Below are 15,741 nucleotides of genomic sequence, written 5' to 3' on the forward strand. Positions count from 1 at the left end.
TATTGGAACCTTTCGGGGGAGCAGAGACAAAAGTGGACCAGATAATGGCAGTCACTTGCCTTTGTGTAGTAGGCTGCATTATGCAACAGTCGGAAGCGCATGTATGTGTGCACCCCATTCCTCTCCATTCCTGCAGCCAAGAGACATGATCAGGGTTCAGGGACCCGCTCCAGCCAGGCAAAAGCACTCAAGGAAGGTGTAGGCCCACACTGCTGAGAAGTGTGACCCATTGAAGGGATATAGGATAGGACAGGGATACCAGTTGCTATTGAACTGCAACCCCCATCAGCCAGCACGGCCAATGGCCAGGTGTGATGGGAGTTGCAGATGAATGACATCTGGAGGGCACCAGGTTGACTAACCCTGGATTAGGGAGCGTGTCCCAAGGACAACATGGAGGAAATGAGGACCCAGGCCTGAGGTGTTGTCCCACCACATGCCTCTTAAAAAAGGGGTGGTGCAGATTAATGTCTAGTTCAAATCTCATCTCCAGTATAAACACACAAGGTGTTTATACACTATAAACTCACAAGACATATAAATACACTGGCAGGCCACTATTTCTCATCTCTAGAAGGAAGGTATAAGAATAATGTGTGCAATTTGTGTTCAAGCACTTGCAGTGCAAAATAGAAAAACTCAGTGGTTTTCTTTTTAAAATAGAGTATAGCCATAAGAATATTCAGTGGACTGTGTTAGGAGTTTAACTGGAAAGCAAGCATCAGTGGGAATTCTGGAAGCTGGGAAAAGAGTACAGAGCTTGGCCCTATGTCTTTCCCCTTAAACTTCCTACTTTTTGCAAGTCAGTGCCCACAAGCATTCTTGTGGCTTTAAGAACTTGCTCATGTAAGGGTCACTGCACTTCTCTCAGGTCATTGATGAGGCTGTGGCTCAGCCTTCAAAAAGAGTTGATTGGGTAGAGTGAGGAGCCAGGAATGAGAGATAGTTACCTAGGCAACCAGTATATCAGTCAGGTATCCTTATTCCTGCATGGACACTTCCTGCTACTTGTGGACTCTCCCTCAGCCATTTCCTACCCCCACACAGAGAAGCAGTCTGTGGCAGCACTGGGATCAGTGATGTGTGTTTTATGGGGGGTGGGGGAACAACCACGCAAATTAGGATTATTTGCATTGGAAATTTTTCTGTTTCCCTGGAGAGTGATCTAGTCTAGCATGTTTATTTTGTATTTGGTAAACAAAGCAACAACATAAAACTTTGCAAAGCTTGCTTAACATTGTTTCTTCAATCAGCACCTATTCATTGTTGCTAATGAAGCGATGAAATGGCAAAAAAATTAAAAATGTCCAAGATAAAATAAGTTGCTAGAAAATGCTCTGGCTCACATCTTTGACTGGGGTCATGGCTGAGACTCGTGATCTTCTAGAACTTTTATAGATTTGATCTTAGCAGCTCCAGAACTTGATGCCTGCCCCTATGGAATAAGAAAGACAACTTTGTGATAGGGATGCAAGCAAGGTTTAGCCCAGTGCTGTACTGTATTTGGGGACAGAAGTCTTTAACAAAGATCTCTTCACAGTTGAGATCTGATTATTGGATGGACCTCAGAATAGATGTTGCACCATTCTTTAAAGCACGGGATTTTATTGGTTGGGGAGAAGTTTCATTGTTGAACATTCACTCATCTGTCATTCTGATTACTCTGAGATAATAAAGAACATAAATCCAAGTTAGCTCCATTTTTCTTTCAGTTCCTACTTTCTCCATGCGTGCAAAAGATCCATTTCAGTATTTGGTTTTAAAAGCCCTGAAAGACAGGAGCTATATTGGATAATACAGGGTAAAGTCACTATCATGACCTCAGGGTCCCACTGTGGAACTGGAGGAAGAATCAGAGAGAACTGTGCTGGAAACTCCAGCACAGAAGGCCATTCTGCCAAAACCTTCCAGGCCCAAGGAGGTCACATTGCCACCCCTCTGCCTTTGAGGACTCCCGGTCTCAGAAGCTGCATCAAAGCTATCTTGCCCATGTCATAGGATTCAAAACATACTCACCTGGCAGTGGAAAATACATTGTTCATGAAGGAAGTTTTCCCAGGGGAAGGCTCATCCATTGCAATTTGGTGTGCTGGTCCTTGCAGTTTCCTCAAATGTGGGGAAACTTTGTGGCAGTGCAGGATTGTGTTTGTGTTTTCCCCTGGGTTTTTTTAAGGACCCCTTTAACCAGAGGAGCAGCTCCCACTGGTGGTGATAGAACTAACTACCCAGCAGCCTCTATTAAAGGCTCAGTCTGGGATAACTTGTTTGCTGAAACAACAATCTAAATTTGCTTCAGCTTGAGCTGTGTATTGAGTTGTCCGTCTTGAACACCTCATCTTGGACTTGCTTTCTACCAGAACCCTTACCTGTAACGGAACAGTCATTTGTTATTAATAATGAGGGAATGCTTTGAGCAGTGGTGGGGGAACCTGTGGCCCTCCAGATGTTGTTGGACTCCTGTCAGCTTCAGCCAGCATGGTCAATGGTCAGGGTTGGTGGCAACTGTATAATTCCTGAGGACCACAGGTTCCCAATCCTTGGTTTAGAGTCTGAATAGCCAACAGTTCATTATATACTTTATGCAAAATGGCAGAAGCACTACAGAGCATCTACAACCTAGTTTAAATCAGAAAGTGCTTACTGTAGTGTGGCCTAGGGCAGATGAAATGTTCCCAATCTTCTAACTGTACTTAAGGGAATAGGAGTGTGCTGTAGACTTGCATGCGCTGTCCTCTCGCACAGAAATCCCCCGCCCTTCCATGGTTTGCTTTTGAACCATGACGTGGCCTTATGTCTTCTATAGCACTAATCAGAATATTCTATCAAGCATTGAGGAAATAGCAGGACTTGAACATTTTTATTAGGTAAAAATCCCCTGGTAAATGTCCTAGCATGTTTGTTCTGCATTAACCTTTCTACTCTAATAATCCCTAGCAAGAATGCGTTGGGAGGGAGGGGTACACTGTTGCATTACTAATGAAAACCACACTTGTGATGTTGCTGAAATCCTGGCAGTAGAAGTGCTTTAATTTGGTCTTCTATTTTTATTCTAAGTCTTGTGGTCTGGGTTGTGCAATACATTAAATTCAGGCAGAAAAGGGATCAAGGCTGCAAGGTGCTGGTGACTTGGAGAGACGTTGTGAGAAATGTATCTAAGCCTTAGGCTTCAGAAGAATGTGCCGTTACTAGGGAGTAAGCCCAACTACAAACCCTATGACGTGGTTTTGCATAAATAGGATTGGGAAACTCACTGCCTGTCTTGACTCTGGAAATTTACATATGCTGTTCTGTATTGGCACAGTGTCAGCGCCGGAAGCTGTCATGGAGACATGATGTGCATTTTTGCTGTCACATTGTTTTATGCTACCAAGTGCATTCATTGCCTTAAGTTGTGCTTTTAGTTTTGTGACTTGCAGCTTTCACTCCTAGTAGCAGTATAATATACTGAAGCAGCACCTTGGCTGTGATTTTTAGGCTAATAGCCACAGTTCTATAGATATAGTTGCCCTGGCAAGTACATCTTTTAAGATCTCTTCCGCTTCCCCAGAATGTTGAGCGGGTGGGGATTTCTCCAGACTTTGCCCGAATCTTGGAGCTATCAAGCTGTTCCCCAAATGTCTCCAAAGCTAGGGCAACAGGGGTGTCCCCCTCCCACCGCAACTCAGAGCTGGGAAGGAGGATAGATCACCCCATTGGTTGTGTTGACCTTGAAGGTTTTCAAGTACTTCCAAGAGCCTAGTCCACATTACATTAGTCGTGCATAGGCCATATTACATCACCTGCAAACTCCACCAATCTCTATATGCTTCTCCCCTGTAAATTCAGGTTTACTTGATCTGGAGATAATCCAACAAGTTGGGGAAAGTGGAACTCCAAACCTCTCAACTTCAAAGACTATTTGTTTTGGTGTTTTGGTGTGACTGTATCAATTGTCACTTTCTGCTACTCCCCTTTCCGTGCCCGTTACTTCCTTAGTGCTTTCATTTCATTTCCAACCATGCTGTAACTATTTAATATGTACTTCTTCTGATCCCTCAGAAAACTGCCCAAGCAAACCACACTAAATATTTCTGCCACAGATATTGTGCAGCAATCTGAAAAGTGTGTGTTGAGAATGCACAACTGCATTCATTTCTTTTCCAGCCAACGCACTCCTGAAACAGAGATTGTAGCTTTATATGTATGGGTGTATATTATTTTGATCCCTCAGATTTGCACAGATCCAGAAAACTGCAAAAGTATGTGCTGAGAATTTTCAATTACCTTACTGTGTGCAGTTCAGCACTTCCTGACTGGGCATTTTTTTGGGTGGGGGTATTGGTGTTGGGGGGGGAGCAATCTGTCTGCATACCCTGTCAGTACTATCTGTGCAGTGAAATCAGCAATTTAGAAAGTGGGGGCTAACACAAAAGGGAAGAAGTACTAGTATGAATTTGAATGGGAAAAGTAGATTAACAGGTAAATACTGTGTCTGGTGGGGTGTGTGTGTGCCTATGTCCAAAAGAGAAGGAAATACATTTTAAAAACAGAACGCACACAACTTCCCCCAAAATGTGTGAAACCTTTTTCTCAGAGTTAGGTTATCTCCACTTTTCACAAGGTGCCGTATTTGGAATGTAAATAACCACAGCATTTACTTTTAAGGAAATCTGCACTGCAGCATTGCAGATATACTTGCAGCTTGTCTTTGGCAGGGTGAAGGCAGCATGTGGTATTTAATTTATTGATCAGGGCATTGATGTTTTACGAAGTGCATGTTGGCACTTTCAGCAGCATATTCAGGGAGAGCTGGAGATGATTTACCCTGTGAAACTTTAAGCTATCCAGAGAATACACATATAAAAATCTTTGCGAAAAGGCAAGGAATGGTACTCCATGAGAGTTAATTGTAACTGGAGCCAACTCCCTCCTGCAATATAGGGATAATATTGCTGCCCTACTTTTAGAGAGCGCGATCACACTGAGATAATGTGTGTGGAGCACTTAGAATGCTTGATGTGTGGTTTTAAATGCTAAGTAAGCATCAAGTAGTCTGCACTGGTACTTATTGCTTCTGTTCATTATATTAAAGCACAATGGAAACTCATTTGAATAAATGGTGTTTGAAATCATATTCACATTGCCCTCCTGAAAATGGCCTTTTCCCCTTGATATAACAGACTACAAGTCATCCGTTCAGCTTGCCAGGTTGACTGATCATGGAACATTGCTCCATGCCACATCAGGGAATTTTCCACACAATTAGAATCATACCACACAGGGCACCTTACCTGGCATGCGCATATGAAGGTAGCCCAGCAGCCCACTTCCTGTTGGAGAGTACTGTACTTAATGTGATCGAGTAGTTTTGCAGGAGAGAAGTGTTGGGTGAGGGAGGTTTCTTAGCCCTTCGCAGGCCAGCTGCTTTTTCCTAAACACCCCACCCCCAAATACTTGTACCACAGGTTTATTTTGCAGACATGAGTCTGGAATCATGCAGTGGTAAAAGCAAATTGGGTGGGTGACCAATATGGCAAGAATTAAATAACCCCCTTTCCCACAGTTCTTTGCTGCAGAGCTAGCCTTTTTGGGCTTCTGTTACACATGACTGTTGCCTGCCTTGCTTGCAATTTTGCCCTAAGCCTGTTATGGGTTAGGTTTAGGTTTGTTTCATTTATCATTGTGTAGTCAGGGATTATGCAGTGTTTCTGGTGTATTTTAGCTTACAGGCCTCCTGCAGTGTCAAGTCCCTTCAGAATGGATGGGGAATATATATATAGGGGGAATGGGCTTACTACAGAGTTGTTGGCAGACAACATTCACGCTGCTTTCTTCCAGCTAAATGTCAGGAGTAAGCGCCTGGATAATATATGCTCCAGTACACAAGTTAGGGAACACTTAACTTATCAAGAACAAGGAACTGAAATGGATTACTCCACGGGCAAAGTGTACAGAATCCTTTTGTTGGTTTCACTCCCAAACAAAGTCTAGCCAGAGTCCCAAGGCAAATTGCAAAACTTGGGTTCTGGGATGAAACTGAGAAGTGACTTCTTAATGCTTTGGTTTTGAATACAAGTCTGATTCTCTGTGAATCTAACTTTTTGAAGACTGAAAACTCGGTTTAGGATTGAAACATGGGGCAGGGATGCCAGACACTTGTTCAGTGATGGCCACTCCCTCAGCCATGTACCATAAGGCATTTAAAGCACATGCTTATTTGCTTAATAAAAAATTGTATTTTCTTTAAGTTGGGTATAGGAGTCCTAACATAATCACTGCATATGCTGGCTTTAAGGGCGAGAGGGGAAGCAAATTCATGACAACAAATGAATTTCTTTCTGTAATGTGATGCTCGGTTGTTAAGTAATCTGGACAGTTCTTGAACTTTGCAATTTCCACATGTATTATATATACATATGTACATACATATAAAATAAAGGTGCCCAGTTTCCTAAAGATCAGAAATATGTTTTGTAGCTTTCACTGAAATGGGAGAGTAGACTTCAATATACTCATATTTTTTCCTTTCCCCTTTTTAAAATTGGTGCATGTCACGTGACCCTCATGTGCTCAAGAGATTTCACTTCCTTCTCAGAGCAACTCATCCGGAAATGTCTGTGGAAAGGATTTCCTACAATACTTAACTAGTGTTTAAGGCTGCCACAGGAAGCCTCTTGTTGTTTGCAGATACTGACTTCCAGAAGCAATACTTTAGGAGCTGGAAAGGGTCTTGATTTAAAAGTAATCACATCATTGAATTCCTTGTCAAACTGAGGAATGGCTTGGCAGCTTCAAAAGTACTTTTTGTTTCTTCTTAAATTCATTAATTGGATCAAATGTTTATCAACCCAAGGGAGCACTTCCCAGTACCAACAAAGAAGTGTTGAAATTGCACCCTTTTGATACTTTTGGCGTAGGCTAGCTTGTAAGTGGCATTCTAATAAGCTGATATTTTTACAGTATTTTCATGAAGTTCAACAGATGAGCATTACCAGGAGATCCCTTTTCTTATTTTTCAGGTTCTGTGACCATTCAGCCTGGGAGGAACAGCGGTGTGTCACCCGTGGAAAACAAATTAAGGCAACATGGATATCTCGATTCTACAGCTATATTGAACAAGTACAGAATTTGGTACTAGTTATCCTAGGATTTTTAGCTTTTCATTGGAAACCTAGAAAGGTAAGCTTCTAGTTTTTAAGTTTGTGGCAAAACTGAAATAAAAAAACATTATGTTTGGGCAATTTCTGGTGATATCTCAGTAGGTGTATGTGTATTGAGCAGAGATTTTCAGTCAGTGTGAGACTGCAGGGAAGTTCTGCAAATGTCTTCAGAGATGAGAGTGTCTTTCACCCTACCATATGTAGCAGTCACAAAATAGCTGCATTTGTTGGATTCACATAATTTATATAGGTTGCACTTTTTAAAGCACAGTCTATACCCTTTGTTTTAGTAACAGCTATCATAGGATATTTTAGAGATTCAAAAACCATTGAAGATGCATTTAAGACAAGCAATTGTGATAGAAAACTAACTGTTTATATCCAAAACTACCGGTAGGTCTGTGGGTTGGATGTTCCCTATCACTGAGGTGCTGTTGACTACAATTCTTGTTTTGGGTTTTAACTGAATCCTGGGGCACACTCCAAATACACATGGTGTGAAAGTTAATTTGAACATGACTGGCAAGTGTATTATGTGAAGTAAATGTGCACCCTAGAAAATGCCCCAGAATCCTCTGTGGCGCTTGGCATTCCATGACTGTCAAGCAGGGGTCTGTGTGGAAAATGTTTTCTATAAATGGAAAGTTTGCAAACCAGTTGCTTGCTATTTTAAAAGACCTGGGCCATTAAGCTTCCTACAGCTTTCCCTTTCCATTTTGTTCCTTTTGTGGTTTAAGTTAAGCAGATGCTAGAAATAGATGGTGCTTCGGAACACAAGGAAATGAAGTCAAAACAAGTCCTCTTGAGTATACATTGGCCCAGTTCATATGATAATTCAAGGCTATGAAGCCTTGAATGAGTGTTAGGGCCAAGCATGCCTCATTTATCCAGAATGTAGGACAGGCAGCAAGTTATTGTATTCTCTCCCCAGCCCTCAAGAAGTGAAACTGAGGCATTCTGGAATTCCTGGGTCAGGCAGGAGAACTGTGAAGACAGCAAGCATGAGACAGCCCACCAAATGGTTTCTTGGTGACTGGAATAAGGATTTCTGCTTCAGCTAGCAAAGTACCAGGGGAAGTAGGAACTGAAGTAGAGTCTTTAAAATGACATTTGAACAGCTGCAACCAGCTGGGACCTCTACTTCGGCAGGAAGGTGTCCAAAGAAATGGGAACCAGGGGTATTGAAGGAAAAGCAGGGAAGTCAGACCCCTGGAATCTGACTGACAGCATGAGTGATTCAGCAGAAGCGCCTTATTTTTCCGTCTATAAGACGCCCCCACGTATAAGACGCCCCCTATTTTGGGGGGACTTAGATTTAAGAAAATGGAGATGTATCCATGTATAAGACGCCCCCTAATTCTTGACATTATTTTTGGACAAAAGCTTCATAGCAGATAGCAGAGCTGTCATTCCTCATTTCCTATCCTTGGTATGAGAACACTTTGTGTGGTCCACCCTGATAGGATTAATATTATTTTTTGGTACTTCTTCTTCTAGTTTGATTAGAGCAAGACTTGAATAGATTGTAGAAAGCTGTACCCAGTGCATTTGACTGGCAACACCATCTCAGTTGAGATGACCAACTTATTTGGCTGCTTTTTCCATCAGGTCTCAAGCACCCTCCATGCAAAGTGAACCAAACTGGAGCCATTTTTTAAAAACCACATCAATAGTATTGGTGTGGAACGTCTCCCAGGCTCATCACCTACTAGACAGGGTCTAGCCAGCCTGGTACACATCCCTATCTGGAGAAGTCAGAGATTGAACCTGGGACCGTATGCATTGCATGTTTTATAGACAGTTGCTCTAGGCATTTCCTTTTTGTGGTCCACCTCTCAACTCTAGGAATCAACTCGTTATCATTTTAACCCTTCCTTTTCCCAATTGCATTTCCTTTTTATCCATCCACCCCCCCCCATTGCAGCAGGCGAAGGGAATATGTAACTCTTTCCCTCACACCACAATTCCATTGAAAACCATCCCTTCTAACATTGGGAATGGGGGGAAAGAGTGACTGCTTGCTTGACTACACAATGCTATTTTGATTCCAGAAGTCTGGAAGCAGAGTCACTAGCTTGCTTGTGGAACAGCAATGACCAGTTGCTTACTAAATCATCCACACCTGGAAGTACCCTTTGACCCAAGTTTCCAGTTCATTCTCCTTTCTCTGTAACTTGTTTCACTACTGTCACTTCTTTTATGGAGTAAACTTGGTGACGAGGGATGGGATTGCTGAATGTGTTGTGCATCTGCACCCCAGTCACTCCTTACCGGAGGCTTTTCTCAGCCTCCTCCACCCCTCTTGTTACCACTGCCTTGTACCATGAGTAAACAGGCTTGCTGGCAGGAGAAACTGAGTTAATAAGAGAATAAACTGAGATAATAAACTGACGTCAGGTGAATGTAATAGGAGGGCAGCTATATGTTTAGTGTCACAGAAGGGAGAACAGCTCTTTGTGAGTGTTGGTTGGTTGTTTGAAAGCAGAGGTGTTTATAGGCTGGTGTGGTGCTGGATATGAGAGCAATCCTTAGCCTCTGAGTCACAGGAAAAAGGGCATAGTGTGTTCTACTTAGATCATGGGATTTGAAATCTGAGTATATTTTTGCTAAGTAAAAACCCCGAATGTCTAAAAATACCATGATAGTTTGTTTTATAAGGCATGGCCAGGATAACATGTCCCAAGTCCTAGAAGGAATAAAGAAGAAAAGCATAGTCATGAAAAGTTGGACTGCTGCGGTTTTCTATATATAACTGGAATGAACTGGGTTTGAGGGGTAGTTTCATAAATATGGATGCAAAGATGCATTTCGCTTCTTGGCATTGTTAACCTCTCAAGTTGAGCAAGAGGTTCTTTATGCATGCATATATATATATATATTTGCTTTCGTAGATTTTCACGGGTACAGGAATGCAGGTTTTGGTGTCCTCGGGTGTCTTCCCGTGTAAAAGTTGGGGTGTCTAGGCGACGTTTCGACGAGGTCTCACTCGTCATCTTCAGGCTGGTGCTTTCGGCTTCTTGTTACTGGAACAGAGCAGGATCTCAGTGTTTGAGTTCCTATAAATACTGTTGAGGGGGTGTGGTGTATAGCCTCCAATGTTCTGGGCAGAGAGGAAGTTCCCAGGCTAGTGTGCCTTTTCTTCTTTTGTTCCTTAATTACTTGAGGGATATCTTGAGTGATTTCTTGAGTGATATCCTGAGTACCACTTAGGTGGGTCATTAGGTGTGGATTAGTTGCTAAAGTCTTTGTGTCTTGACCTCTTGAACTTTGTGAAGAGTTTTTCTGAGAAGATGGCTGTACTGCACTTAGTTGTGCTCTGGCTTGGCTTCGTGTATAGGGGCGAGCTGTGGTTTTGTGGCCTGTGTCAGCCAGATCTGTGTAGGGATTGCAGGGGGGTGCAGCATCCGGAGGTGCCACCATGGTTTGGCTACTGGATGGTGTCTGTAATTTATCTGTGGAGAGGGTCTGGGTTTGGGTCTGAGACTTTAGCAACTAATCCACACCTAATGACCCACCTAAGTGGTACTCAGGATATCACTCAAGAAATCACTCAAGATATCCCTCAAGTAATTAAGGAACAAAAGAAGAAAAGGCACACTAGCCTGGGAACTTCCTCTCTGCCCAGAACATTGGAGGCTATACACCACACCCCCTCAACAGTATTTATAGGAACTCAAACACTGAGATCCTGCTCTGTTCCAGTAACAAGAAGCCGAAAGCACCAGCCTGAAGATGACGAGTGAGACCTCGTCGAAACGTCGCCTAGACACCCCAACTTTTACACGGGAAGACACCCGAGGACACCAAAACCTGCATATATATATATATATATATATATATAGGGCCACATTTCCTTCTAAGAAACCTTCCAAGGGCCACATGCCAAAAGTGTACAGGAGGCTAGCTCCTACACATACACTTAGTACCCTCTATCCAGACAAGCTGGAGGTGTCTGAGGACACATTACAGCCAGGCAAAAACATCGTTGGGAAGCATAAACAGTGAAGGGTGTAACCTGGGAGAGATCCAAGGGCCAGGTACAGAGAGGCCTGGGGGCCACATTTGGTCCCTGGTGCTGAGGTTCCCCATCCCCAGTCATGGATGCCATGACTTAAATCTTAATCTGAGCTACAGAAATGCAACACTTCCTTGAAGAATGAGACTGGTCTATTTTAAAACGGCTTAGCTTCCCTTAAGATTTCTACAAAATATTTCTTCATAGCTGGATTCTGTGAATTCCCCTGAAAGTTACCCCTGAGTAGTTACTTTTAATTCTGGCGGTTAAAAACAAATGCATGGCTGGAAAGTTGCACAAAAGAATGAAGCACCTTAAATGTTCTTTAATTACTATGTCTTTGTTCACGTTTAAAATATATTTCCGTTTTAAAAGCTAGCTATTCCAATAGTTTCAGCTTCTTCTTCTTCTTCTTCTCCTATTTATTTAAAATCTCCATCCATCTGGTGAGAATAACTCATATTCTGGATTTATGCTGGAGTGAAATCATCTCATTTGCCAAGGAGGCAATTTGTTATGGTGGGAAATCATTGTGTTGTGATAGTGGTGTAAGCAAAATATTTGTTCTGGGCAAATAGTTTATAATAGTATTAATTAGAACAGAAATACCCAAACTATGTGCCAGAGCACAACAGTGTGCCAGGAGAAAACTGCTCTTGTGCGGAAAGACTAAAAATCCATTACTGGATCAATTCCCGTCACTTGACACACAAGTGGCCTCTTTGACGTGAAGTGCCCTCCATCAGCGAGGGACATAGTTCAGAATGGTGGGAATTCATGGTATAATTCAGAAACCAAACCTCATCCTGAATATATACAAGGGAATGCTATATTTTATGAACATTTATTATGGTTACTTCTTATACTTTGTGCCTTTAAAAAAATAAAAACAAAAAACAGAATGGCTCTAAATTAGTCATCTTCTAAATGCATATAATGGAATCTCTTTGAAAACCCCAATTTCACACCTGACGCTATAACGGCAGTTAAGCTCACAGCGATAAAGGCATGTGATATGATTGGAAGACTAAATAGACATGTGTATTTAAAAATCAATATCAATTTTGAATGCTCAGACTCAGTAATTCATTGTGTGTGTTTTTTTTTCAGATGGGAAAATAAAGCTGCCTTTAAGAAATGCAAAATACCATGCTCTCACCCAAGAAAACAACAGCCTGCTGTAAGTAAAAAGATGTTTGGTGTAAAATGTCACACACATTATGAAAATTTACTACAATAGGCAGCTTCTTGTAAGCTGAATCATAACTCGGAATTCAAGTGGGTGAGACTTGGAATTTTAATCACATTTAAATTTTGCAAATCTTTTGAAATTGTTTTGTTTTTGTGTGTGGGGAAAAAAAACTTGTTAGAGATTATAACTTGCTCAACTTGGTGACCTCCAGATGGTGTTTTGACTAGAACTTCCATCAGCTATAGCCAATATGACCAACGTCAGAGACGGTGGGAGCTGTGATCCAAAACTTCTGAGGGATAACATATTGGCCAAGGCTGCTCCAGGGTGTGGCTCACCCAACACAATACTGATTCTTTCCATAGGGATGATCAAACACATGAATGGATACTCAGACAGACATTTTGATCCGTAGGTCACCATTGGTCTTGCTTGGATGCGACACCATGGTTTAACATTAACAAATATGAGCCTAGGGCTGACATGCTCTTTCCTATATCTCTTCTGGTGCAGCCACAAAGAGGAGTTCGGAATATTTTACATAAGTTTTTGATTAACCACAGCTTGGCATAACATCCAATCCCAAACAAATGTGTGGTTAATCTTTAAAGGTAAAGGTAGAGGGACCCCTGACCATTTGGTCCAGTTGTGAACGACTCTGGGGTTGCGGCGCTCATCCCGCTTTATTGGCCAAGGGAGCCAGCGTGCAGTCCGGGTCATGTGGCCAGCATGACTAAGCCGCTTCTGGCGAACCAGAGCAGCACACGGAAATGGCATTTACCTTTCCGCCGGAGTGGTACCTATTTATCTACTTGCACTTTGACATGCTTTCGAACTGCTAGGTTGGCAGGAGCTGGGACCGAGCAACGGGAGCTCATCCCATCTTGGGGATTCGAACCGCCGACCTTCTGATCGGCAAGCCCTAGGCTCAATGGTTTAACACACAGCACCACCCACGTCCCTATTGGTTAATCTTTACTATTGTTTAAATAAGCCAGCTTGAAAACATAGTTTATTCATTTGGCTCGTTTCAACAAACGCTAAAGATAAACCATCATGTAAGGGTTGGACGGTACACTAAACTGGTTAATCTAAAAGGGAGGTGGAAGCTTCAGATCTTCCTAAAGCTGTGGCAGAAGAATGGAGCAGTTGAGTTTGAGGCTCATTGTTAGTATAAAACATGGTCTGAACATAGTCAACGTGTGTGACACTGCCTGCTTGTCTGGAGCAAAACCATGTAGTACTTTGTGCAAATTCTTTGACTGCAGCCGAGAATCAAGACGCTTCCTAAATGGGTGTTTTTCATTGACATAGGCAGCTTCAGGTTATGTAGATTAGACCATAGCCCTCTTCTGGCATTTCAGCCTGGACACATAAGGGGAAAACACCTACGAAGGGATCATAAGGGGGGAGAAGGTGAGTGGCACCAGACGTGTCTGCTCCACCCTCAACCTTCATATTTTTAGGTTAAAAGTCTGAAGCAGGCTTGTGTGTTTTTCTGAATGTGCTTGCAGGCCTCCTCATAATTGTGAACCCTGATAAACTATTATCATTTTGAAAGCTTCTAAAATACCGTATTTTTCGCTCTATAACACACACCCGACCATAACACGCACGTAGTTTTTAGAGGAGGAAAATCTGTAGGCATGCCACCCGTAGGCATTTCCTCCATAACACGTACAGACATTTCCCCTTACTTTCTGGGAGGAAAAAAGTGAGTGTTATGGTGCAAAAAATACGGTATATGGTGAGGTCTGCTGAAGCAAATGGTCGCCTGTTAAAATGGTAAATTAATTCTTCTTTAACGCTACCATTAAAATCATTTGAGCCTTTGCTGTTAAAATCAGCATTTAAACGAACCTACTTTGGAACCTATTTCAGATTGTGTTTTGTTTTCATTCTGCCTTAGCCTGCTGTCATAAGGGCTGCAAGTGAAGACGACGCTCTATTTTGGTCCTTCATCAAGGCTTTGCTGTGATCAAACAGTGAAAAGAGGCGTCTTCCCCATGACAACATGTCAGCAAAAGATATCAGCCCCCGCCATGGTGCAAAATCCCGCACTGTGCAGCGGGCCTCAACTATTGATGTCACGACTGACATGTTAGATTTGTCTCTGGCAGGTTAGTATCTTTTCTTCCTACATGTGTCCTCATGGTTGTGTTGAATTCTTAATTTGTCTTGCTTTTCTGTTTGAAATTCTAGTTTTTTAGACAGTCCCCTCCCCCTAGCACCCAGTGCCGGTAATGAAAAGATTAATTTGGGAACACACACACTATTTGTTATATTTGTATTTTTTCCCCATGTTATAAGCAGCGGGCACGATACAAGGACAGTAGATTTGGGAGCAGTATAAATAAGAGACAGAAAAGTGTTAAAGAGACAGAAAAAAGAGACCAGTCAACACTGAATTTATGTTGTTATGAACTTTTGTACCATTGTCAGTTCTTCCCATAGCATTGCCTTAAAATTTTTGAATGAACAATTTTGCATCAGAACCTGTAGATTGGTCTTTCATCCAGATAATTACTTCATGCATGATCAAATGCTTTTATATGCTTAATATGATCTTTGACCATTTTTCTTTGAACACTGTTAGGCCTTTTATTTTCTCATTCATTCTGGAAGTGCTTTGAAGTGAGTGAGTGAGTGTGTGTGTGTGTGTGTGTGTGTGAGAGAGAGAGAGAGAGAGAGAGAGAGAGAGAGCGCGCACGTGAGAGAGGAAGCCTGTGTGTGTACCTACTATTTAAGATACAGAAGATTGACATTCTAGGTGAACTATTTACATAGTTATTTGAATAAGTGTTTACTTTTTACTTTATTTACCCCTAAATTCTCCTTGCTTCCTTATGGGAGTGTAAGACAATTTTAAAAGGAGCAAATTGACTTAATCTGTATATCTTTATAAGCTTATGCTAGTCTTTGTACTTTGCAGGTAACAGCCAAGATCCGGATGAGCCAATATTAGAATTCAGTTTAGGTGAGTAGTTCCGTTGTCTGGAGAGGTCACTTCCTGATTTGCATGGAGAAGCCATTTTCAAGGGAGCCCAGCGACCGAAGCCCGCAGTTGTATTGAGGCAGCACTGGGTGTTGACATTTTGCGCCCCTAACCATTTTGTGTCTGGGCCTCCCCGTGGCCCTTTCCCACACTGTGCCACTGAGGCAGACAAGTGAAAAATGGGCATTCCCTTCCCCTTTATACTTTGCATATATTTGTGTGACATGGTGTGTAAGCCGTATTGTTTCTTTCCTATAGCTTGCAGCGAGCTCCTTACCCCATCGCTAGATAGAAAGCCAAATAGTTTTGTAGCAGTGAGTGTAACTACACCACCTCAGGCATTCTGGACAAAGCATGCTCAGACAGAGATTATTGAGGTAAGTAATACTACATTACCCGC

General features: G+C 42.2%; 1 protein-coding gene across 6 annotated transcripts in view; it reads left to right on the forward strand.

Annotated features, from left to right (window-relative positions):
- Positions 1–14,360: 14,360 nt before the first annotated feature.
- The window catches only part of INPP4A (inositol polyphosphate-4-phosphatase type I A), a gene marked incomplete at its 5' end in the record, with an annotated part of 53,715 nt that continues 52,334 nt past the window's right edge, over positions 14,361–15,741 (forward strand). For all 6 annotated transcript variants that reach the window (XM_081907792.1, XM_081907795.1, XM_081907793.1 and 3 more), the window contains 3 exons: positions 14,361–14,466; positions 15,279–15,323; positions 15,600–15,718. In XM_081907792.1, coding sequence (XP_081763918.1) covers positions 14,361–14,466; positions 15,279–15,323; positions 15,600–15,718 — 270 coding nt within the window. The remainder of the gene's footprint in view (positions 14,467–15,278; positions 15,324–15,599; positions 15,719–15,741) is intronic.

This window comes from Podarcis melisellensis (genome assembly GCF_964234715.1).
Source record: "Podarcis melisellensis genome assembly, chromosome: 4".
In the NCBI taxonomy this organism is placed as follows: Eukaryota; Metazoa; Chordata; class Lepidosauria; order Squamata; family Lacertidae; genus Podarcis; species Podarcis melisellensis.